This window comes from Odocoileus virginianus, chromosome 5 (assembly GCF_023699985.2).
Source record: "Odocoileus virginianus isolate 20LAN1187 ecotype Illinois chromosome 5, Ovbor_1.2, whole genome shotgun sequence".
Lineage (NCBI taxonomy): Eukaryota > Metazoa > Chordata > Mammalia > Artiodactyla > Cervidae > Odocoileus > Odocoileus virginianus.
In genome coordinates this window covers 38,071,136-38,097,300 of record NC_069678.1, presented here as the reverse complement: position 1 = coordinate 38,097,300, position 26,165 = coordinate 38,071,136, and the positions used below count along the sequence as shown (strand labels likewise).

Sequence of the window (26,165 nt, the reverse complement as noted above, 5' to 3'; positions counted from 1 at the left end):
TCCCCTCCTTTCACCTTCCTTCCTCCCTCCCTTCTTCTCTCCTGTCTGTCCATCTGTCTATAATCTGTTTATAATCTTAGTTTGGTTGCCTTTTATTGTATACTTTCAAACAACATGGGCATCTCTGGGCTTTTCCTTTGCAATCTTTTTCCTCTTAATATCTCTTTATTCTTAAGCTCCCAAATTCTTACGTTATGCATGAAGGCAATATGCTTCATCTATTTTGTTTATGCCTGTGTTTTTAAAAATATTTGCCATTTTAGCTAGCACATTGGAGTTTTTGTGTGATAGGTCTGCTCTAAATTAAGCATAACAAATAAAAATTAATTTTAGTTCCATATATTCTTCACTTTGATATCCTGTAATCCTTTGCAAAAGCACTTTTTGACTGGTTTTAGTAATAATGGTTGATTATTGTGGTCAATGGTCAATTATATGATTGAACTGACAAAGATTTTTGTATTTTACTAATTTAATCAGTCTATATTCTCTCAAGATAAAACTTTGATTGATCTTGACTCTTCTGGTATACTTGTAGTTACTATTTTAATAGAAGCTTTTGACTTTCTTTGTCATAGTATTTGACTCTGCCTGGTCACTTCCCTTCCTGTCTGTCTGTCTCTATCTTATTGTCATCTTTATAACCAAAATTTCTATTTCCAGAATTATCTTAGGAGGTGATAAAGCCCCTAGTAGAAACTCTGGCTAGAAGAAATGACTTGTAGTTCACATGTATAAATGAAACAAAAATACAGTGTTTAAGTAGACCTTTAAAAATTTTGTTTACCCTTTGTTTTTAAAAGTTTCAGTTGAGGTTCAAGAGGGAGGGGACGTATGTATACCTGTGACTGATTCATGTTGATGTATGGCCGAAACCAACACAGCATTGTAAAGCAGTTGTCCTCCCATTAAAAGTAAATAGATCTTTTTTAAAAGTTTCAGTTAAAGTATAATAGTAATAGGTGTTTGAAACTGTTATCGTTATTTCTTTTAGTATTAGGACTAGGACTATAGACACAAAACAGGGTTTTTATGTTTTATCTCCTGGGAAGCACAGGAATGGGGGAGGTTCAGAATGAAGATCACCAGTTTTACCTTAAGTCCTGTGAGGACAAATAAAATCTAGACACTGAGAAGGATTTGTTTCTCTGATCATCTAGGGCACTGCTTAATATAATTTTTGAAGTTGTTTAAATTTTTAACATGATTAATTATGGATAAAGGAGGTATTCTGGGAAGTTAATTAGCCAAGGCCTTGTTGTATGCCTTTTGTGAATATAGTGTATTTTCCTTAAAAGTCCTTTTTGCATATTAGGCTCCTAAGAAATAGGTAATAGCTAGAACTGGTTAACAGAAGGGTAGACCTACATGGGTTGTGAACTTGGAGCACTTAAATGGGCTTAGGAATCTTTGAACCCCTTAACCTCTTGCCACTGTGTGTGTGTGTGTGTGTGTGTGTGTGTGTGTGTGTGTGTGTGTGTGTGTGTTACATACATGCAATTTTCTGAGAGTCCATTACTTTCATCTGGATCCCAGAGTAGATCTGTAATCTGTGCCCTGCCTCCAACCACCTTTACCCCAATTCCATGTACACAAAAAAAGTTTGAGAACCACTGCTTGAAAATTGGTAAAATTGATCAGTGGTATGGTGATAAGAGTTGGGGTATTATCTGTCACTTGATAATGAAATCTAAAAGATTCTAAGAATTTGAATAAATAAAGAAAAAAAATACAGGAAAATTAATCCAGTCATTAAAAGAACAGTTATTAACAAAATTTGGATTTTATTCACTGTATAATTTATTTTGTGCTTGAATATATATGTGACTTAATTGAAAAGAATAAAGACTTCTGTCTGAAAGTGAAAGTGTTAGTTGCTCAATCATGTCTGACTCTTTGCAACCCCATGGAGCCTGCCAGGCTCTTCTGTCCATGGAATTCTCCAGGCAAAAATATTAGAGTGGGTTGCCATTCCCTTCTCCAGAGGATCTTCCCAAACCAGGATTTGAACCCTGGTTTCCTGCATTGCAAGCAGATTCTGAACCTACAGAACCTGAGCCACTGAAAAAGTGGCTGAAAGCACTTTCTATATTATAAATGTGAGGATTTTCTTGATTTCTGACTCTAGCCATTTGTGTGTTTCAATATCATTTTTTGCCTGAAACTTTTCCTATAACTAGAGCTTTTGGTGGGGGAGGGTAGAGTTTTGGATTTGGATTTGGGGGATTGCTGTTCTACTTAGTAAACTTGAAGCATATCACTTTATTTAAAATTCCCTTAGGAATATTTATTGGGAACTTTCTGGTGGTCCAATGGCTAAGACTCTGTGCTCCCAGTGCAGGGTGCCTGGGTTAGATCCCTGGTTAGGGAAGTAGATCCCGCATGCCACAACTAAGAGTTTGTTTGCCGCAACTAAAGATCCTTTGTGCTAAAGATCCCACATGCTTCAGCTATGGCCCAGAGCAGCCAAGGAAATAAATAAATATATATATTTTAAAATATTAATTAGATATGATGTTCCAGACACTATGTTGGGGACATAGTAATGAACAAGACAGATAATACCTCTGTACTTAGGTCTTGTCTTACTGTCAATCAGGGAAGACAAAGAGAAGAAGCTATTATAAGAAATATGATAGGGAATGTGCATGAGTACTGTGGATCAACTCACAGCAGCATCTAAGCAAAAATTGTAGATGATATTATGTTTTTAATGTTAGTGTCCATATGCTCATTGTTTGTACATATAAGTACTTTTTTTTTTAAATTGGAGGATAATTACTTTACAATATTGTGTTGGTTTCTGCCATATAGCAAGGTGAATCAGTCATAAGTATACATATATCCCCTCCCACTTAAGCCTCCCTCCCACTTTCCTATCCCACCCCTCTAGGTCATCACAGAGCATAAGCTGAGCTTCCTGTGCTATATACCACCTTCCCACTCGCTATCTATTTCACGCATGCTGGCGTATATATGTCAGTGTCACTGTTTAAATTTGTCACACCCTCTCCTTCCCTCACTGGGTCCATGAGTCCATTCTCTATGTCTGTGTCTCTGTTCCTGCCCTGTAAATAGGTTCATCAGTACCATTTTTCTAGATCCCATGTATATGCATTAATATATGATAAATTTTTCTCTTTGTGACTTACTTCACTGCATATAATAGGCTCTAGATTCATCCACCTCACTTCAACTGACTCAGATTCATTCCTTTTTATGACTGAGTAATATTCCATTGTGTATACATACCGCAGCTTCTTTATCTGTTCATCTGTTGATGGACGTCTATTTTGCTTCCATGTCTTGGCTATTGTAAACAGTGCTGCAGTGAACATTGGAGTACGTATTTCTTTTTGAATTATGGTTTTCTCAGAGTATATACCTGGCAGTGGGATTGCTGGATCATGTGACAGTTTTATTCCTAGTTTTTTGAGACTTCTCCATACTGTTCTTAGTAGCTTTATCAGTTTACATTCCCACCAGCAGTGTAAGAGGGTTTCCTTTTCTCTACTCCCTCTGCAGCATTTATTGTTTGTAAGTTTTCTGATGATGGTCATTCTGACTGATGTGAGGTGATACCTATAAGTATGATTGATATTTGTATCTTCTTGTATCCTGTGATATTATTGAACTCTTTTATCTTAGAAGTTTCTGGTAAATTTATTGGGATTTTCTATGTAGATGATCATGTTATCATGTAATAATGACAGTTTTACTTCCTTTTCAATCCATTATGCTTTTTATTATTGTATTGCAGTAATTAGATTGTCCAGTGCTGTGTTGGATAAGAGTGCTGAAAGTAGACATCCTTGTTCTGATCCTGCTCTTACAGGAAAGTATTTAGCCTTTCACAACTACATATAATGTGCAGTTCAGTTCAGTCACTCAGTTGTGTCTGACTCTTTGTGCATGCCAGGCCTCCCTGTCCATCACCAGCTCCCAGAGTTTACTCAAACTCATGTCCATCGAGTCGGTGATGACATGTTAGTTGTAAGCTTTTTGTGGGTGCTCTTTATCAAAATGGGGAAGTTCTCTATCCTAGTTTACCGAGATTCTGACTGTGAATGCATATTGAATTTTGTCAAATGCTTTTTTTTTTTTGCATTGTTATGAACTCTTGTTCAGTTTAAAGTAGATATGAATGTCTTTTTTAAACCACATGTCCAGTGTCAAGTACAGCATCTAGCACAGGTAATAGGTATTTGGTAAATATTTGTGGAATAAATGGATCAGTAATGTTTGGTCAGGATATGGGACAGTCAGATTTAATCAGGTGTTTATCCTTAGGATCATGTAAGAGTATCAGGGGGCTTCCCTGGTGGCTCAGTTGGTAAAGAATCCACCTACAGTGCCGGAGACTTGCATTTGATTCCTGGGTTGGCAAGATCCCCTGGAGGAGGGAGTGGTTACCTACTCCAGTATTCTTGCCTGGAGAATCCCCATGGACAGAGGAGTCTGGTGAGCTACAGTCTATGAGGTCGCAGGGAGTCGAAAACAACTGAGCACCTAAGCATAGCACAGCACAGGAGCATCAAAGACCTCACTAAAATCATATGGTTTGAGTGAGATAAATATTTCCCAGAAGCTCAGGGGAGAAGAGAGAAGAGCATGCAAAATGAGATGAAAAATTACTAGTGGCATCCTTTAGAACAAGGGTGGAAATCTGACCCTGAGTTCAGTTTTGTGGTGTAAAATGAGATTATTTAGAGTGATAGAGAACACAAACACTTATTGGGGAATATTTTTCTTGATACTGAAGAAAAATCATATATAGAAATTTGAATCACAGTTATCATTAATAAGTTAGAGAAAATTTCATGTTTCAAAGCAGGGAGCTAGACCTGTCAATATTATTTGAAACTCTGATTTGTGGTAAGAGAAAACTTGAAGTCACACTAATTCAAGCAAAAAAGGAATTGGTTGGCACTGTGACTAAGAAGTAGGGACGTGAGGGTATGTTTGCTTTAAGCATGTTCAGAGATTTAAGGATTTAGATGCTCAACCTGTATGCTTAGTGATCTTTTTCTCTTTAATTCTCATAGTTTCTTTTCTCTGAGTCAGTTTTCTTTTCTGGCTGTCTATGGTAAGAAAAGCACTTCTTTCATCAGTAGCTTCAGATTTTTGTTGTCTTTGGATCCTGTGTTCTCTGGAGTGGGATTTCCCAATCAGTCCCTGAAAAGGGCATTCAGTTCAGTTCAGTCACTCAGTCGTGTCCAACTCTTTGTGACCCCATGAACTGCATACAGCACGCCAGGCCTCCCTCTCCTCACCAACTGCCAGAGTCCACCCAAACCCATGTCCATTGAGTCGGTGATGCCATCCAACCATCTCCTCCTCTGTCATCCCCTTCTTTTCCTGCCCTAAATCTTTCCCAGCATCAGGGTCTTTTCAAATTAGTCAGCTCTTTGCATGAGGTGGCCAAAGTATTGTAGTTTCAGCTTCAACATCAGTCCTTCCAATAAACACCCAGGACTGATCTTCTTTAAGATGGACTGGTTGGATCTCCTTGCAGTCCAAGGGACTCTCAAGAGTCTTCTGCAACACCACAGTTCAAAAGCATCAATTTTTCGGTGCTGGAAAGGGCTTATTTCAAGCACATGACTACTCCTAACCAATCACTAAATCTAAGGATTGAATACTCTCCCCCACATTCAGCTTATGCTTAGTTTTGTTACAGGAATGGTGGAGAAGCCAGGCAAAATTTTTTAAGCAACTCTGTTTTTTAGAATAATGACTTTGTGTTTTGTTTTTTAAGAGGATTGTTGTCTCTGCCTGCATCTTCTCAAAGCGTTAGGATGGTGAGGTAGAAAGTGGGAAAGAAAACGAAAATTGTTTTTTCTTTTTTAACCTAATGATAATGTTAAACCGCCTCCATTCCTACTTTTTATCTACTGAGAATCAACAAAAAGCAATTAATAATCAGAATTGAAGAGACTGCTTAAAGATCTCATTGTCTGTCACCTGGATTGCTACAGTAGCTTCTGTATCATGTCTATTGTAGTGTAATAAACTCACCTCAGAATTCTTTGGGTATAAGAGGTGTTTCTTCTTCTAGTCTTGCCTGTGCTGTTACAGAGCTGCATTAATCTGGTGGCTAAGCTGGACTGGAATGTCCACTGTGGCCTCTCTCACAAGCCTGGTGCCTCAGCTGGAATGGCTGGGACAGCTGGAAAGCTTTGGTTCTCTTCCACATGGCCTCTCTCCACATAATCTCTCTCATTCTCCAGGGGCCTGGCTCTAGCAGAATAATCTGGACTTCTTTAAATAGTAGTTTTCAAGAAGCAAAACAGAAGCTATTAGGCCTCTTGAGGTCTCTGCTTGAAACACCCTGCCCATCATCAGAATGTTACTTCCACTATACTATTAGAGTAAATCAAAAGGCGCTCTTTGAATCAGTGTGGAAGGAGGCTACATGATGATATGAATATAGAGAAGCAGGATTCATTTGAGGCCATTTACTAACAATCTGCCATAGCTTCATAGCAGGTTTCCCTACCTTTCCTTGCCCCCCTCAAATCTACTCTTAACACAGAAGGTCACACAATATCACTTATCTGCCTAAGCCCTATACCATTTCATTTTGAATAAAAGCCAAACTCTTTTTATTGGCTTATGAGGCCCTATATAATCCTTAGTCAGATTGGGATTTATAGTTCATTTGAAACATCAAGTACAAAGTAGGCAGTCTTGGACTTGTGTAGCAGTTCAGGAAAGCTATCAGTGTTCTGGGCACTTCCTTTCTGCTTTGTCATCCTTGTTGTCTCTGTCCTATTGACCTATCTATTACTGTCATAGGATCTCTCCTGCACCTTTGCCTAGGCTTTGGGTCTGCATTCTAGGCAAAAGGAAATGGAAAAGTGGAAGCTTTTTCCAAAATCCTGGGTGTCTCTTTGACAAAGATTTTCATATGACTACTTCTAGCTGCAAGGGAGTCTGGTAAAGTAGGAATTTTATCTCTGCACTTTGTTGCATCTAACAAAATGGAAATTTTCTTAATAAGAAAACAGAGGCTGGATATTATCTCTCAGTGCTGTGAGCCAGGAATTATAGCATTGCTATAAAAGCACACTTCTTATTCCAATGCATAACTGTTATGAGACTTAGAAATAATACAGTCAAGGTAGTTATAATAATTCCATTGTACTGAAAAAGAAATTGGAGCTTTAGCATGGTTACAGTACCAGAATATATGCATGGCCAGTCTGACTCTAAATGCTCAGTCCTTCCTGTCACACTGTATTCAGACTGAGCTTTTTGTAAAAACACACATGTGTGTGCACACAATATAGCCAACATTTGCTGCTGCTTCAGATTTTGTTTGGTTTTTGTGTCTATCTTCCTTAATAAATTGAATACTTGAAAGAAAGTAGAATTGTGTCATTCCCATTATCTAGCTCTCAGTGAATATTTGAATAAATGAAGTTTTGGTTTTTTTCTTTTAAATTAAAAGATGGGAGAACCAAATATAATTTGGCAGATGGGCAAACAGGTACAGAGGGATAGGATAACATGCTTGGGTTGTATAGCTAGTGACAGATAGTTGGTGTTAGAAGTGGCTTCTTGCTTTTTGGTGAGATCATTCTTTTCTTAGATATGGAAGGTTGGATTAGGATGATAGGAGAGAATAAGAGGAAATATGTCCTGCTAGTATCCTGCTTAATTATGTGAATTAAGGCACATAATAGTGCTTGCTTAATGCAAATCAGTTAAATAAGGGGAAATGGATACTCCTCTCAGAAGGTGGTTTGGAGTAAAAGAGCACCGAACTAGGAGTTGAGAGAATAATATGCTAAACCTAGCCAGGTCACTGACTTTTATTTGTGACCTTATGTGCTTTGACCCTGCTTTCCTCAAAACTAAAATCAAGGGAGTTATACTACATGATCTTTGAAATCCCTTCTAGCTAAATAGTGTATGAATCATTGTACCCAGTGAGTTTTTATGGGTTCTCTAACATTTCTTGGCATCTATCAGGTCAGACTGTTTTATATTTCTATAATATAGAAAAAGTAACAGCTTTTTCACTTCTTCTCTGGGAACTTGGCCAGTGAAAAGTAAACATCCTTTCCTGTTTCTCCCTAAATGAAGTACTTGGTCATACGTGACAGACTTTTTTCTTCATTTGTTCTTTGAATGTTATCCTGTTCTTATTTTAATGTTTTTCTTCACTGTGAGTTTGTTGAAATATACTAAGTTGAAAAATGTCAGTTTGTTTTAGCCTACAGATCAGAATTTCAGTATTTCATAAAATAAAAATAGTTGTATTTATTAAATACATATTAACACATTTGTGTATTTGAAAATACTAGGCTGGCACATGATGTGGTCTAGTTATAATGAGTGGGATGTGTAGTCTCATCTTTTGCAGTAGAATTGTATTGACTTGAAATAGCTTAGTTAAATAATAGCAAATATACTGTATAGAGTATAAGATATCATTTTAAGCTTTTACACTTGTCAAAAGTGAAATAAAGGGAAAGTTACCTTTGATGTCTTTAAAAAATGTAATCCCCTCCTTATTAGACAAGCAGCATATATTAATTGCTTTAAAAATTGAGAAAATATGGAAAACTTTGAAGAATGAAATGAAAATCCTTCTTAGTTTTTTCTTTTTTAACCCAGACATAATATTTTAATCTTCTCCCCTTCCAGTCTTTTTTTTTTATTCTTATTTTAGACATATTTTTTTAAATTTATTTTTAAAATTTATTTATTACTTACTTTACAATATTGTATTGGTTTTGCCATACATTGACTTGAATCCTCTATGGGTGTACATGTGTTCCGCATCCTGAACCCCTCTCCCGCCTCCTTCCCCATCCCATCCCTCTGCGTAGCCAGGACATGGAAGCAACCTAGATATCCATCAGCAGATGAATGGATAAGAAAGCTGTGGTACATATAAACATATTTTTAAATAAAATTGTGTGTACATAGAAGCAATACACTGAGGTGGACATACTACTGAGAAATAATAAACTATAAGTAAAAGAAACTTTTCCTTATTCCCCAGTCTATTTGAAATTCTTTTGTTATGACACTTAGCATTTTGAACTTTCTCTTTTCTGTATATTGGTTTAAAGCCCTGCTACTTGTAAGTTTTGTACAGGAGTCTGTCTGTGCCCAGCATATATTATTATTTTAAAATTATTGCATTTACCATTCTATACAGTAATTATCTTATTAGTTTACATTTGCCAAAGTAGGATTACTGGGTCAAAGGGAATCGCTATTTTAAAATTTCTTCTTAGATATTTCCAACTTTTATAAAGTCTTACAGCTTACATCTGGATTATTGCCAACAGTATGATTAGAAAAGTCTTTGTCAATTTAAAAGGTAAAAATGGTACAGTCTCTTCTGCGATAGCACAGGTTTTTTTTTTTTTTTCTTCAATAGAAATTAACACATACATGAAAGTGAACAAGGGAATGATGTTAAGTGTAACGTGGGCACTGGCTTAATTCATTTGTCATTTTTCCAAGAATGTTAATATTTTGAAGCAGCTGGGTTTTAGATTTTTTTAATTTTAGAAAAAGCCTTAGCAGTATATGAAGACCTTAAGATAAAGGCTGAAAATCCTGTTTGATAAGTTTGGAGCCTCTGTTATTAAAGAATAGTCTTCTGTTGATCTAATTATCATTCATTTGCAGATGAAAATACTTCTGTTTTCTTTGTTGTTTTTGCTGTTATATTCATTTATTTTATTTGCAACTTGGGGTGACCTTCCAGTCTAAGGGTATATCATGCTTCAATTCTGGAATATTCTCATGCATTTATTTCTTCATGTAGTGCTTCTCCCTCATTGTCTTTATTTTCTTATTCTGAAGCTCTTACTATGTGGATCTTGGATCCTCTCATTCTGTCTTCCAGGCCTTTTAATTTCTCTTACCACTTTATGATGAATTCAGAGTAATTCCTTCAAGTTCTCTCTCTGCCAGTCTACTAATTTATTAGCTTAGTCTAATCTGCTATTTAACCTATCCACTGAGTGTTTAATTTTGGTTCTTTCAAACTCAGTCTAATTTTTGTTCTTTGTTTTTTACTCATTACAGTCTCTATTCCTCCTTTTATTTGTTTTGCTACATGAAATCTACTTAACCTAAAAATCATTTGATTGTACTGCTATAAATCCCAAGTGTTAATTTTACTAATGGTTTCCTTGATTTTGGATTGGATCCATCTGATTTGAATGACTGCATTAAGGATATGGCTGATATAAAATTTAAAGTACATTAAAAATATGTAGGCTGAGTCATGAAAGAGTTGAAATATTTTTTGAACAGTATTTTGTGATGGTGGATTTGGATTGATAGTGAAAAGAATAGGGTATAAGAAAAAAGACAGATGTAAGAAAATATAGCAGCACAAATGTTAGGTTAATTTGTGTAGAATGAAGTGGCTAACTAAGTTTGTTGATTTCTGTGGTAAATAATGGTATTTCTTTTTTGTATAGATGCCTAGAGTGTCATGAGTACTATTAGGAGTTTAGTTTTATGTTTAGGATTAAGTTTGGTTTTTCCTTTTCCTTCCTTTTCTCTCTTTACTTTCTGAACATATTAATGAATTTAAAAGGGTGCTTGTGATTGGAAGATAGATCAAACTTTGCTTCATTTTGAAAACATGAGAAAAGGTTACCTACCATTTACTTTTGGAAGAGACCTGAAGCTCATTATAATAGGAGCACAAAGACTTGACTAGTGGATGAAAGTGAAACACTTGTAAATATAAATTAATATAATATTCCTACAGCATTTGAGAGAATCTACTGCGAGAGATGATCACTGAAGATTTTCACTGGTTAAATAGCTGTTTATTTTCCTGAGGCTGATTTATTTCACTGTGTCAAGATTATTATTACATTGCCTAATACTACTGATTCCATTCATGATGTAATTGCTCTTATTTTTTAGGGTAGAGACAATTTAATAGATGGAATATCGCATTTCAGTGTTCCAAAAGGAAGAAAAATATATTTTCCAATAACTTTCACAGTTTATTGCAACTAAAATTTTCAGGAAAGGAGTAATAGTACTGTAACCTTTCCTATCAGCTGTTAGGGGGCATAGTTTATCTTCAGTTCAGTTCAGTAGCTCAGTGGTATCCGACTCTTTGCAACCCCATGGACTGCAGCACACCAGGCCTCATTGTCGACCACCAACTCCTGGGGCCTACTCAAACTCATATCTATTGTGTGGGTGATGCCATCCAACCTCTGTTGTCCACTTCTCCCCCTACAGTCTTTCCCAACAACAGGGTCTTTTCAAATGAGTCGGTTCTTCACATCAGTTGGAAAAAGTATTGGAGTTTCAGTTTCAGCATCAGTCCTTCCAGTGAATATTCAGGACTGATTTCCTTTAGGATGGACTGGTTGGATCGCCTTGCAGTCCAAGGGACTCTCAAGTCTTCTCCAACACAGCAGTTCAAAGGCACCAGTTCTTCAGCTCTCAGCTTTCTTCATAGTCCAACTCTCACATCCATACATGACTACTGGAAAAACCATAGCTTTGACTAGACAGAACTTTGTTGGTAAAGTGAAGTATTTGCTTTTTAATATGCTGTCTAGGGTGGTCATGGCTTTTCTTCCAAGGAGCAAGCGTCTTTTAATTTCATGGCTGCAGTCACTATCTGCAGTGATTTTGAAGCCGCCACCCCGCCCCCCCCCCCCCCCCCCCCGAAAATAAAGTCTGTCACTGTTTGCACTATTTCCCCATACGTTTGCCATGAAGTGATGAAGCCGGATGACTTGATCTTAGATTTTGGAATGTTGAGTTTTAAGCCAACTTTTTCACTCTCCTCTTTCACTTTCATCAAGAGGCTCTTTAGTTCGTCTTCACTTTCTGTCATAAGGGTGGTGTCATCTGCGTATCTTAGGTTATTGATATTTCTCCTGGCAATCTCAATTGCAGCTTGTGCTTCATCTACCCTGCATTTCTCATGATGTACTCTGCATAAAGATAAATAAGCAGGGTGAAAATATACAGCCTCGACATATTCCTTTCCCGATTTGGAACCAGTCTGTTGTTCCATGTCCAGTTCTAACTGTTGCTTCCTGACCTGAATACAGATTTCTCAGGAGGCAGGTCAGGTGGTCTGGTATTCCCATCTCCTTAAGAATTTTCCTGTTTGTTCTGATCCACACAGTCAAAGGCTTTGATGTGGTCATTAAGCAGAAATGGATGTTTTTCTGGAATTCTCTCATTTCTTCGATGCTCCAGCAGATGTTGATAGTTTCATCTCTGGTTCCTCTGCCTTTTCTAAATCCACCTTGAACATCTGGAAGTTCACAGTTCACATACTTCAAGCCTGGCTTGGAGAATTTTGAGCATTACTTTGCTAGCATGTGAGACAAGTGCAATTGTGTGGTACTTTGAACCTTCTTTGGCATTGCCTTTCTTTGGGATTGGAATGAAAACTGACCTTTTCCAGTCCTGTGGCCACTGCTCAGTTTTCCAGATTTGCTGGCATATTGAATGCAGCACTTTCACAGCATCATCTTTTAGGATTTGAAATAGCTCAACTGGAATTCCATTGCCTCCACTAGCTTTGTTTGTAGTGATGCTTCCTAAGGCCCACTTGACTTCGCATTCCAGGATATCTGGCTCTAGATGAGTGATCACACCATCGTGGTTATCTGGGTCGTGAAGATCTTTTCTGTATAGTTCTTCTGTATATTCTTGCCACCTCTTAATATCTTCTGCTTCTGTTAGGTCCATATCATTTCTGTCCTTTATTGTGCCCATCTTTGCATGAAATGTTCCCTTGGTATCTCTGATTTTCTTGAAGTCTTTCCCATTCTATAGTTTTCCTCTGTTTCTTTGCATTGATCGCTGAGGAAGGGTTTCTTATTCTCCTTGCTATTCCTTGGAACTCTGCATTCAAATGGGAATATCTTTCCTTTTCTCCTTTGTTTTTAGCTTCTCTTCTTTTCTCAGCTATTTGTAAGGCCTCCTCAGACAACCATTTTGCCTTTTTGCATTTCTTTTTCTTAGGGATGGTCTTGATCACTGTCTCCTCTGTAATGTCACGAACCTCTGTCCATAGTTTTTCAGGCACTCCATCTATCAGATCTAATCCGTTGAATCTATTTGTCATTTCCACTGTATAATTGTAAGGGATTTGATTTAGGTCATACCTGAATGGTCTAGTGGTTTTCCCTACTTTGTCCAGTTTAAGTCTGAATTTGGCAATAAGGAGTTCGTGATCTGAGCCAGTCAACTCCCGGTCTTTTGCTGACTGTATAGAGCTTCTCAATCTTTGACTGCAAAGACTATAATCAATCTGATTTCAGTATTGACCCTCTGGTGATGTCCATGTGTAGAGTGTTCTCTTGTGTTGTTGGAAGAGGGTGTTTGCTATGACCAGCACGGTCTCTTGGCAAAATTCTGTTGTTCAGTTCAGTTCAGTCGCTCAGTCATGTCCGACTCTTTGCGACCCCATGAACCACAGCACACCAGGTCTCCCTGTCCATCACCAACTCCCAGAGTCCACGGAAATCCATGTCCATTGAGTCAGTGATGCCATCCAACCATCTCCTCTGTTGTCCCCTTCTCCTCTGGCCCTCAGTCTTTCCCAGCATCAGGGTCTTTTCAAATGAGTCAGCTCTTTGCATTAGTGGACCAAAGTATTGGAATTTCAGCTTCATCAGTCCTTCCAATGAATACCCAGGACTGATCTCCTTTAGGATGGACTGGTTGGATCTCCTTGCAGTCCAAGGGACTCTCAAGAGTCTTCTGCAACACCACAGTTCAAAAGCATCATTTCTTCAGTGCTCAGCTTTCTTTATAGTCCAACTCTCACATCCATACATGACCACTGGAAAAACCATAGCCTTGACTAGACGGACCTTTGTTGACAAAGTAATGTCTCTGCTTTTTAATATGCTGTCTAGGTTGGTGATAACTTTTCCTTCCACGGAGTAGGTGTCTTTTAATTTCATGGCTGCAATCACCATCTGCTATAGTTTATCTTAAATTATTGATTATGTTGTATTTATCTCCTGTTCCTTTCCAAAAGGTATTTGAACCATGTCACAACAAAAGATGGGAGTAAAATATGGTTACTAAAAATCCTTTTAGGAAAGGAAGCTAACATGGTAACTACATATTGTTTATATCTAGTATCTAATTCTAGCCAGTATAGTTGCTGTGATTGAATATCAATTTTGCTTTTGAGCTTCCTGGACTATGAGTTCTCTTTATCAGAAAGAGGAAAGCATGACTTCCTTAGCAGTAATAGATTTTCCTGAATTCTAAAAGAAGAATATTAAATAATTATAATCAGAAAATCATTAAGAAAACAAAACGGAACCACTCTGCCAGGCGTAAACTCTGCTCTTAAATTGCTCACAGTCTTTGGAGTTGTCAGATAAGAAAAGGAATAATTGTTTAAATAAAATCCACATTACCAGAGTACACAGGAGAGAGGCATTTAATCTAAATTCTAAGAGAGGGCATAAGCAGGAAATTCTTTTCCAGGGGAAAAATTATGGTAAACTTTGAGACAGAATTAAAGTTAACTAAGAAAAGAAGGGACTCGGAAGAGATAATTGAAGGAAGAAGGAAAAACAGTATATCCTAAAGGTGCAGCATGCATAATAACTAAGCCAGAAGAGATTGTCTTTCACAGTTAATTTCTGTAATTTGATATGATTGGACTTTAGGGAGCAAATTTAAAAGAAGTAGGAGTTGAAGTAGCCCAGGGGTGACTGTATGTGTGTGTGGTTGTTTTGGGGTTTTGGTTTGTTTTCTTTTGTTTTTGAAAGTGATAGTCTTTTTCTGACTCTTTGTGATTCCATGGACTGTAGCTGTCCCGGCTCCTTCATCCATAGACTTCTCTAGACAGGAATACTGGAATGGGTTGCCATGCCCTTCCCCAAGGGATCTTCCCAACCCAGGAATCTAACCCAGGTTTCCCACGTTGCAGGCAGATTCTTTATCATTTGAGCTATCCAGGAACCCCTTTTGTTTTTAATAGCCTTTAAATATTAGTACCCCGACTTCCAAACCTGCCAGAGAACTCTCTGGGGTGCCTCAGCAAACTCTCAGGATGCTGCAGTATACTTTAAAATTTTCAAGGAAACATGGTGATACCATTCAGTGATACCATTTGTTGCATACCATGTGAGCTAACTAGAGTCTGTAAAACTTCAATATTAAGGTTATTCTACAACCCCTATGTACTGGCAGAATAGAAGATGAAGGTGGGAATGTCCAATCTGATTTCAAGTTTTGAGAAATTCTAAGTTACCCAGTGGGCAGATCCTGTTAATAAGTAACTAGTTATTAAAGAATGAAATAAATATTAATTTTTCTTTCAATGTATATTATTTTAAACATACTAAATTATTACAAGTATTGATTAAGTTATTTAGACCTTACTACTTAATAAATGGAATTGTTAGGTATTTCTTCATACCCCTCGTCTATGGGGCATAAAGAAAAAAATTCCTGAGACACTTAAGTTCTGGATTAGTACCTAGTATTAAAGTATAGATTTGTGAAAGCAATTCATGTGGTGTTTTCTAAGTCTATAAAGATAGAAGCAAAAATATCAGATATCTAGAGGAGTGCAGTTAGCTTAAACTTTTTCATTTAAGAATTGTTTGCCTCAGTTCACTTTACCTGAAGCTAGACAACAGAAATTTGGGATTTTATGTTTCTATAATAGTCATACGTATTTGATGACCAGTCAAAGGTGGATGTATAAACTTTGGAAACTGAATAAATAGATGATAGGATTTACATTCCATTATAAATAGTGACAAACCTAATAGACATTTTAGTCCTGATAGGAGATCACTCTGTTTGTGTTTAAGGCCAGTTGGTGTAGATCACCTATTTCAAGAATTTGTAAGAGCTATGATACCTAGAAATTGTACATACAGATATGAAATTTTATTTGTTCTACTCTTTTTTTTTTTTTTTTTTTGTCAGAGTTTCAAAGGCATTCTTGGCCCTAAAAGGTTAAGAACAAATTTATACATCAACTGTATACTTCAGTTTTGGGTTTCCCAGGTGGTGCTTGTGGTAATGAACCCTGCCTACCAATGCAGGAGACTTAAAGAGACTCAGGTTCAATCCCTGGGTTGGAAAGATCCCCTGGAAGAAGGCATGGAAACTCACTCCAGTATTCTTGACTGGAGAATCTCATGGGCCAAGGAAACTAACTGGTGGGCTACAGTCCATAGGGTCTCAGAGAGCTGGGCACAACTGAAGAGAGTTGGCACACACATACTTCATTTTTTGCATAGTATGCCTGTTGGCACCAGGTAAATTCATACCAAAGCCAAGACAAAATCCTGATCTTTGCGCCTATTAACTCACTGTTTTGCAAAATACATGTTTTTCAGAGGTTAAGAATTAGACATAATTCTTGCACCAAGAATTTAAATAGAACTAATTTTATGGGTGTGATGAATTCTCAAAAAATTAAAGAAAAGCTTTCAATTACTTAGATCTGTGGTTCAAAAGGTACATAAAGGGTGAACATCTCTTCTGTGCCCTTCACAAACTTAATTCCTCATCCCAAAGGTAAAATTTAACTTAAAAACCAATAGTGTTATAGTATTCAAATTTAAAATAGTGAATGTATCAGTACAAATAGCCAGAACATGTTTTCTTGTTTTTAAATATGGATTAGATGTGCTTACCTGATTTGATTTTCATTTTAAGATGAATATCTGATACTTTGTATTCTCTTAGCTTCTATCAGTAGGATATTGTTTAGACACTTTTTTTTTTAGTAGTTATTTTTATGTAATATCAACCAAATTATCAATTGGGATAGTTAGCCATGAAATAAATAGAGTTCTAAAATAGTTTTCCCAAGGCCTAATGCTTTTAATTGCTTAACTAAAAAGTGGTCATAAGGATATAATTTTATTTTTGTGAATATTATTTTTAAGAGGTTTCTTATAGAAGATAAAATAGAATTTTATCTTACCTATGGAATTTAATAATAATCCTTACTTATTATTAAGTGACTATATACTGGGTCAGAAATTATATTTGGAATTTCACATATAATATTTTTAATTACCATGTTATCTCTGAAAAATGCCTAACATTTAGATGTTGCAGACAATTAAACTGAGTATTTGAAAGGTTAAATAACTTGCTCAACATTCGCGGTGTAGGTGCTGCTAACATCTAACTTGGGTACTGTTTTTACAGCCCAAAGATGCCTTTTTGTGCAGATGTGTTTTATTTTAATGTAAATTTGTCAGGTAATGCTATTTTTAGTGAGTGGGTGGAGATTTTGAAAAATTGCCTTTAGTACAGTTTTATTCTTATACTGAATATTTTACTGAGCAGATAACTTTTTCTAAACTCCCACATTTGTGTGCTTGTTTTTTTCTGTAGGGCGATTCCCGAAGTCTTCCTTTTTCTGAGAATGTGAGTGCTGTTCAAAAATTAGACTTTTCAGATACAATGGTGCAACAGAAATTGGATGATATCAAGGATCGAATTAAGAGAGAAATAAGGAAAGAACTGAAAATCAAAGAAGGAGCTGAAAATCTGAGAAAAGTCACAACAGATAAAAAAAGTTTGGCTTATGTGGACAACATTTTGAAAAAATCAAATAAAAAATTAGAAGAATTACATCACAAGCTACAGGAACTAAATGCACATATTGTTGTATCAGATCCAGAAGATGTTACAGGTATTTTATTTGATGTTTATATAGTGTACTAACAAGAATGTATTATTTTACAAATAGTAAGATTTTTGCCATGTATAGTCTTTAGCCTTAATGAAAGTACAGGGGCTATATTTTCTCCTACAGTTAAGGTCTTATTTATATTTTATTCAGAAGTGCATTGAGTTGATGGATGTGAAGATTAAAATATTTACTTAGAGATGAGTAATTCTGCTGTCTGCTGTCTTACTCTTAGTCACTAAGACATTACTTATTTTCCATTATTAGTGTTTTTGTATTGGATCAACCACATGCTCTTACCTGATTCATTCTTGTGATCAGCAGCACGAGTTTGCCAGAGGACTTTTTAAAGTTAAAAATGCACTCTATGACCAAGGGATATTTTTATTTTTTTGCAAATGTCATTGTTCAAACCTGTGACCTCTGTTTTTTGTGCTCTAAGTGACTGAATTAACAACTTATTCTACCAGGCATTTTGTTTAAAAAAGAAGAAAAACATTTAAAAAGCCAAACATTACTTTTTTTCCTTCAGTATAGAAAATGAAAGGAAAATACAACCTGTAAGTCCAGCTTAAGAGCATAATTTCTAAACAGTAGAATTAACAGATGTTCATATTGGAAATTTTTCAAATGGTACAGAAAGTAAAAATAGCAAAATGACCTCTATCCAGTCTAGGCCCTCTCCCTAAAGGTAGTATTGCTAACTTTTTTGTTGTATATCCTTACAGAAAAAAAAAAAGTCTGTATTTGTATCAGTGTTCATCCATTTATATTTATACATTCTTTCTAAACTTTTTACTTAACAAATCATATAAGACACATTTGATCTAATAGTTTTGTCTTTGCAAAGAAAATATTTTAAACTAGTAATTGAATGTCTATAATCCTTTATTTATTTGTAAAGACAAAGAGTGGTATATGTAGAATGATGTATCTAGCACCATAGAAATTCTAGAAGAACCTGTGTGATTAGCTAAGAAAAAATGATATAAGTAAAATTAAAGTGAAGAAAGTACATAAATTTGATTAAGATCCATAAATTGCCAGTCTTAAATGTTGTACTTCTGATATTCCATGTACTTGATAGAACTTGTTTTATTACATTCCTTTCAACATCTGGGACTTACCTTAGGGATTTCATTTGGAGATTTAATGTAGAGATTTTAATCATGTAAGAATAATTAAATCTTAAAAGTGAAAGAAATCGTAAAGAAACCAGTCTTCTTATTTTAGAGCTGAAATAATCCCAAAGATGTAAATTAATTTGCCCAGAATTACAAAACTAGCTAAAGAACTCTTCAATCTAGTATTTTTTTATCCACGTGTTCAATAATTACATTATAAATGGAAATTTGTATTATGAAATGCTTTTTTTAGCAATATCATATAAACTTGGAAATAGCCTGTTCTGTTGGAACTCTGCCGAGCTCTACATTCTTTGCCCATTACTTCTTTAGGAGAGTTCTAAAATAAGAAACTGCTGGAGCTTTAAACTCCATTTAGAGAAAACATTTTGCTAATCACAAAATACCAATAACTACCTTCTAATTGGAATATAAAAGTGTTTTTACCACATAGAGAATAACCCATTTGGTTTCCCAAGTCGTTTTTAAACAACTAACTTTACTGACGTGTATAAATTACTTAACGATAAAACGCACATATTTTAAGAATATGATTTGATGTGTTTTAACAAATGTCTATATCCAGGTAACCATCACTACAGCTAGGGATCCTGACCATCACTTCAGTGGTTCTTGTACAGTATACATAATAGTCCCCGTTGGTCTCTGATTCCCATCCCTGGGTTTAGGTAACAACTGGTTTGCCTACTCTCACTTTAAATTAGACTTGTCTTTCCTAGCGTTTCATATGAAGAAATGACCTTATAGACCTTCTGTCAGATTTCTTTTCTACCTCAACACTTAATTTAGATATCACTGAACCCTTCCTTGATTTTCTCTGATTCTCTATTCTGGTTTGTCCACTCATTGTTGTATTATGTTGTATTACAGTTCACTTCTGCACATTTTTATAGTACTTACTAAACTGTATGATCCTTGAGGACAGGACCCTTTTTTTATTCAGGTATTTTCAAGGTTTATTATAAAAGCATGAAACATAGTAGGTGTTTAGTTGTGAATATTATATCTCAAAACAAAAATCCCAGTTAATAAAAATCTTATATTAGTTTTTATAATTATAATAATACCAAACCATAATTTATCATGGTATTTTATTTAATAACTTGGGGAATAAAACCTTAAATAAATTTTAGGATAAATATTTCCAGAAACTTTCTTTGCTGTTCTTTTGACTTATCAGATAATTACAGGGCAGATGTTCTTTGAAGCGTAACTTTCTACTGTTACTTCTTAATGCTTAAGTTTGTTGCAATGAACTTGACAAGTTGGTTAAAATTTGAATGTATTTAAAAGACAGTTCTCTTTGCAAATGTCATATTCACACGTCTTGGTGATAAGTTGGGTTTTTTTTTGCTTTGTTTTTTTTTGCTTTGCTTTGTTTTGACTGCATTAAAATCAACAATAGCACAGAGGATTAAGGTAGTTAATCATTAATTTTAGGTCAGATTGCCATGAAATTTTATGTTTTACATTGCATACTAAAGTAGACAAAATCATTTAACTTGATTAGATCTGACATAAAGAGTCAAGGACCTGGTGTTTGCTTTCAGTTCTCTAAAGTATGTGGATTAATAAGTATGTACAGAAGTATTTGGCTAATTTCTGTTGTCTTGAGGGTATGTGAGCAGAATGAATGGTTCAAGGAGAGAGGGATAGAATATAAATTTGCATTGTATATGTGATTGCCATGTAAGCAGTTAGGAGACCTGCTTTTAACTCACTTCTGCAGTAATTAACTCCTTTAGCCATTAGTTTGTAATTTGTAAAATAAGGACATTTATCAGATAAAATTTAAGACTTTAGCCATAAAAGTCTCTGAAATATTGCTTAGTATAATATGAAGATGATCATAGATGACTGTTAATGTCTAAAATATGTGTTCATTTATGCTTGAGTAGTAAAAAGTGAATTTTTTGATATTCTCTTCATGTTTATGATACTATAAGCTTCCTATTCACCTTCCATATACTTATAGGATAGTCTCATGGAGTATTATTATTATGCCCACTTGGAAATTAGAAACATATTATAAAATGAGGCTGACTTTATGTTGTGAAAAAAGTTTTGGATCTCTGTAAAGTGGATTTGTAATCTAAGTCATAGTTGATACCTAAAACTCTAAATATTTAAGAAAAAACTGATTTTCTGAATCTTTGGAATCTTATATGTTATCCCTAAAGAAGAGGACAAGAATATTTCTCATATTTTATTAGGTATAACTAATAATTTGTATAGTTTAAATCCCTCTGTTTTTACCTTCCTTCTCTTGCCCTCTTCCCATTTCCATTTTCTCAGACCCCAACAAACTTAGATTGATTTTTTGCCATTTGAGGTGGACAATATTTTCTTTAATATGTAGAATATTCAGAAAGGAAGTATTGATTTAGTATAGAACTAATGGTGTTGGAATTTTGTGTGTGATTTTGTTTGTTTGTTTTGGCTGCAGCGCACAGCATGCATTATCTTAGTTCCCCAACCAGGGATTGAACCCATGGCCCCTGCAGTGGAAGCACAAAGTCCTAACTATCGGACTGCCAGGAAATTCCCTGGAATTTTTTGGAATTAACTTTGGAAACTTCTCAATTTCTGAGCTGTATCTGTATCGAGGGAGCCAACTTCATGACTAAAATGTAGTTTATGAAGTCTTTCTTGAATGAGTACAAGTGAGAATTTAAATTTCTTTTTTATTATTGGCCTGTCCACCTAAATGTAGCATAGAAATTATAGTTGACTTTTATGTTTATTAAAGTGTATAGCTTGATTTATTATGCTGTTTCTACATAATCCTTATTTCTGATTGAATTTCTCATTTTGAGGTAAGCAAAATGTTGAATTAAGTTGTGAACTCCTAAGGAAAGGATTGCCATTAGGTTGGTAACTATAATCATTAATTAACAAGTCACTTTTAATGCCTCTGGATTTATTTTCTTGTCTTTAAAATCATGAAATTAGTTGATAAATAGACACCTAATATGTGAATTCTTTGATGATATATTTTTTAAAGTTAATACACAGTAAAACTGATTCTTCCTGGGTACCTCATTCAGTGAACTTTAACACACAGATAGGTTCATCTAAATATCACCACAATCAGGAAAAGGGGCAATAGTATCCCTTTGTAGTCACACCCTCTTCCTACTCCATATCCCCTGGCAACCACTGATATGTCCTCTGTCACTTATAGTTTGCTTTTCAAGAATATCATATAAATGCAGCCATAAAGTTTATAACCTTTTAAGTCTGACTTCTTTCACTCAACATATTGCTGTTTGAGAGTCATCTAGGTTATTGCATTTAGCAATAGTTTATTCTTTTTTACTGTTGAGTAGTAGTCCATCATATAGATGTACCACAGTTTATTTATCCATTCTTCCACTGTGAACTATAGAGTTCTTTTCAATTTTTTAGCAGTTATCAATAAAGCTGCTATAACTGACCATTAACAAGTTTTTGTTTGAACATGTTTTCAATCCACCTTGGTAAATACTTAGGTGTGTGATTGCTAAATCATATATTAATATGTTTGATAATATAAGAAACGGCCAAAGTGGTTGTATTATTTTTCCAGAGTGACTATATTATTTTTCATTCTCACCAGCAATATATGAGAGTTCCAGTTGTTCCACATCCTCTCCAGCACTTGGTATTGTTAATGTATTTTTTTAAGCAGTTTAACTGGTGTGTACTCATTGACTTTATATATTATTGTAATTAGGAAGAGGAAAGAAGAAAAAATGGCACCATCTTAAGCAGAATTTATGAAAGAATTGTGCATGCTGTAGGTGCAGAATGTAGGCCTTTTCTACCAAGAGTTAGGCAATAACAGTGTTTAAACATTAAGGTGTCATGTAACAGATGAAGGCAGTTATGAAATTTTAATGCCTAAATTGCTTATTTTAAACAAAAAAAATTACAGCCCACAATCTTGTTTCTTCTTTTCTTAATCTCAAGATCATCAACTAAGTTTTGTTTATTTTATATCTGTATCACCTAACATCATTCCTGAGAGTAAGCAGGTCCTCATTACCTGTTTGTTGAATAATCAGAATGAGTTATCTTTTAAGTCTATATATTAAAAGCAGTCTTTGAGCTGCAGATTGATCAAAGACTGCCAGACTCATAGCTTTGTGCTTCTCCCTGAATCTTAAGTTGCATTGGATTTGTTGCTAATAAAGCCCCATTTTCCCATCTTCTATGTGGGTTGGCCAGGGTGTAGTCTAGATGTTTCTGCCACTTGCCAGATCAGCCTCAGAGCTTGGAAGGATTTATAGCTACCCAGTGGTTCTGTCCAGCTTCCCTGGTGGTTCAGCCAGTAAAGAACCCACCTACCATGGGGGAGACCTGAGTGTGATCCCTGGGCTGGGAAGATTCCCTGGAGGAGGGCATGGCAACCCACTGCAGTATTCTTGACTGGAGAATCTCCATGGACAGAGGAGCCTGGCAAGCTACAATCCATGGGGTAGCAAAGAGTCAGACATGACTAAGTGACTAAACACAGCACAGCACAGTGGTTCTATCATTTGTTAGAGATTTTTTTCCATATGTTTTGACTCCAAACTTCAGTCGTCAGTTTTGTTTTCACAGCTGGACCTCAGTTTCCGGCTTTTATAAATTAGCTCTGGGTCTTCTCAGTACTTCATTCTTTTTTAGTGCTGAATAGTATTCCATTATATGAATATACTATGTTTTCCTTAGTTATTCACCAGTTGATGAGACATCTGGGTTGTTTCCACAGTTGGACTTTTATCGATATTGCTGCTATGAACATTCACATACAACTTGTGGTGGATACACTTTTATATAAACTTATCTTTATGTAGGTATTTAACTTTTCTAGAGCATTTTATTTCTTCATGTGGATTTAAGTTACCAGCTAGTGCCATTTCTTCTCAATCTTAAAGACTTTTAATATTTCTTGTAAGAAAGTTCAGATAGCAATAAATTCTCGCTATCTTTGTTTAACTGGAAATTATTTCACCTTCATTTTTGAAGGATTGTTTTGCTGGATATAGAATTGTTGGTTAACAGTTTTTCCATCTAGGACTTTGACTGTGTCATCCCACTTCTGTCTTGTATTATTTCATATGAGGAGTCCAATATTCATAGTTATTGCTCTGTATGTAGTAAGTCTTTATCCTCTTGCTGCCTTCAAGATTTTCCTCTTTGTTTTCAGTTTTTAATGCTTTGACTGTGATGAGCTTTGGTGTGAATTTCTTTGTATTTATCTTGAGCTTCTTAGTTGTGTAGATTAATGGTTTTCATCAAATTATGAAAGTTTCTGGCTTTCATACATTTTCTTCTCCTTTTTCTGTTGCTGGTATTTCTGCTTAATTAAAAAGTATATTATTCTTATCTTATTTTTATACTTAAGCTTGGTTTGTTGGGGTTTTTCCCTGTGACAGCATAGCATAGCGTCAGACAATGATGGGTTAGATGTTATGCTCAAATGCTTTGGGTCAGACAATCTTATACCCTTTGCTGGTAGGAATGCAAAAACAGTACAGTCACTTGGGAAGACAGGTTTTTGTTTTAAATTGGAGTATAGTTGCTTTACACTGTTGTGTCAGTTTCTGCTATACAGCAAACTAAATCAACCACACACATATACTCCCTTTTTTTGGATTTTCCTTCTAGTTAGGTCATCACAGAACACCAAATAGAGTTCCCTGTGCTATATAGTAGATTCTCATTATAATACATTTTATACATTGTAGTGTGTACGTATCAATCCCAATTTCCCAGTGCATCACACTCCCCCACTTCCCCTTGGTATCCATTAATTTGTTTTATACATCTGTGTCTTTGTTTCTGCTTTGCAAATAAGATTCCACACATACATGTTAACATTATTTTTCTTTCTGACTTACTTCACTCCGTATGACAGTTTATGGGTCATGTATATCTCTGCAAATGACACAGTCTTTTCCCTTTAAATGTTAGGCCGAGTAATATTCCATTGTATATATGTACCACATCTTCTTTATCTGTTCCTCTGTTTATGGACATTTAGGTTACTTCCATGTCCAGGCTATTGTAAATAGTGCTTCAGTGAACATTGGGATGCATGTATCTTTTTGAATTACAGTTTTCTTTGGGTATATGCCCAGGAGTGGGATTGCCAGATCATGTGGTACCTCTATTTTTAGTTTTTGAGGACTTTCCATACTGTTCTCCATAGTGGCTGTATCAGTTTACATTCCCACCAATAATGTAAGAGGGTTCCTTTTTCTCCATACTCTCTCCAGCATTTATTGTTTGTAGATTTTTTTAATGATGGCCATTCTGACCAGTGTCAGGTGATATACCTCCTTGTAGTTTTGATTTCCATTTCTCTAATAATGAATGATGTTGAGCATCTTTTCATGCGTTTGTTAGCCATCTACAGATGTCTTCTTTGTAGAAATGTCTAGGTCTTCTGCCCATTTTTTGATTGGGTTGTTTGTTTTTTTGAAATTGACCTGCATGAGCTGCTTGTATATTTTGGAGATAATCCTTTGTCAGTTGCTTTGTTTGCAACTATTTTCTTCCATTCTGAGGGTTATGTTTTCGTCTTGTTTATGGTTTCTTTTGCTGTGCTCAAAATTCTCCAAGCCAGGCTTCAACAGTACATGAACTGTGAAATTCCAGATATTTAAGCTGGTGTTAGAAAAGGCAGAGGAACCAGAGATCCAGTTGCCAACATCTGTTGGATCATTGAAAAAGCAAGAGTTCCAGAAAAACATCTATTTCTGCTTTATTGACTATGCTAAAGCCTTTGACTGTGTGAATCACCACAAACTGTGGAAAACTCTTAAAGAGATGAGGGTACCAGACCACCTGACCTGCCTCTTGAGAAACCTATATGCATTTCAGGAAGCAACTGTTCGTACTGGACATGGAACAACAGACTGGTTCCAAATAGGAAAAGGAGCACGTCAAGGCTGTATATTGTCACCCTGCTTATTTAACTTATATGCAGAGTACATCATGAGAAATGCTGGGCTGGAGGAAGCACAAGCTGGAATCAAGATTGCCGGGAGAAATATCAATAACCTCAGATATGCAAATGACACCACACTTATGGCGGAAAGTGAAGAAGAACTAAAGAGCCTCTTGATGAAAGAGGAGAGTGAAAAAGTTGGCTTAAAACTCAACATTCAGAAAACTAAGATCATGGCATCTGGTCCCATCACTTTATGGCAAATAAATGGGGAAAGAATGGAAAGAGTGACAGACTTTATTTTTGGGGGCTCCAAAATCACTGCAGATGGTGATTCCAGCCATGAAATTAAAAGATGCCTACTCCTTGGAAGAGAAGTTATGACCAACCTAAATAGGATATTAAAAAGCAGAGACATTACTTTGCTGACAAAGGTCCA

The 26,165-nt window shown here is 35.7% G+C and overlaps 1 protein-coding gene across 2 annotated transcripts in view; it reads left to right on the top strand.

Annotated features, from left to right (window-relative positions):
- PKN2 (protein kinase N2) overlaps positions 1 to 26,165 on the top strand; it is a 142,042-nt gene that overhangs the window by 29,083 nt on the left and 86,794 nt on the right. For both annotated transcript variants that reach the window (XM_020890194.2, XM_070467807.1), the window contains one exon: positions 17,365 to 17,665. In XM_020890194.2, coding sequence (XP_020745853.1) covers positions 17,365 to 17,665 — 301 coding nt within the window. The remainder of the gene's footprint in view (positions 1 to 17,364; positions 17,666 to 26,165) is intronic.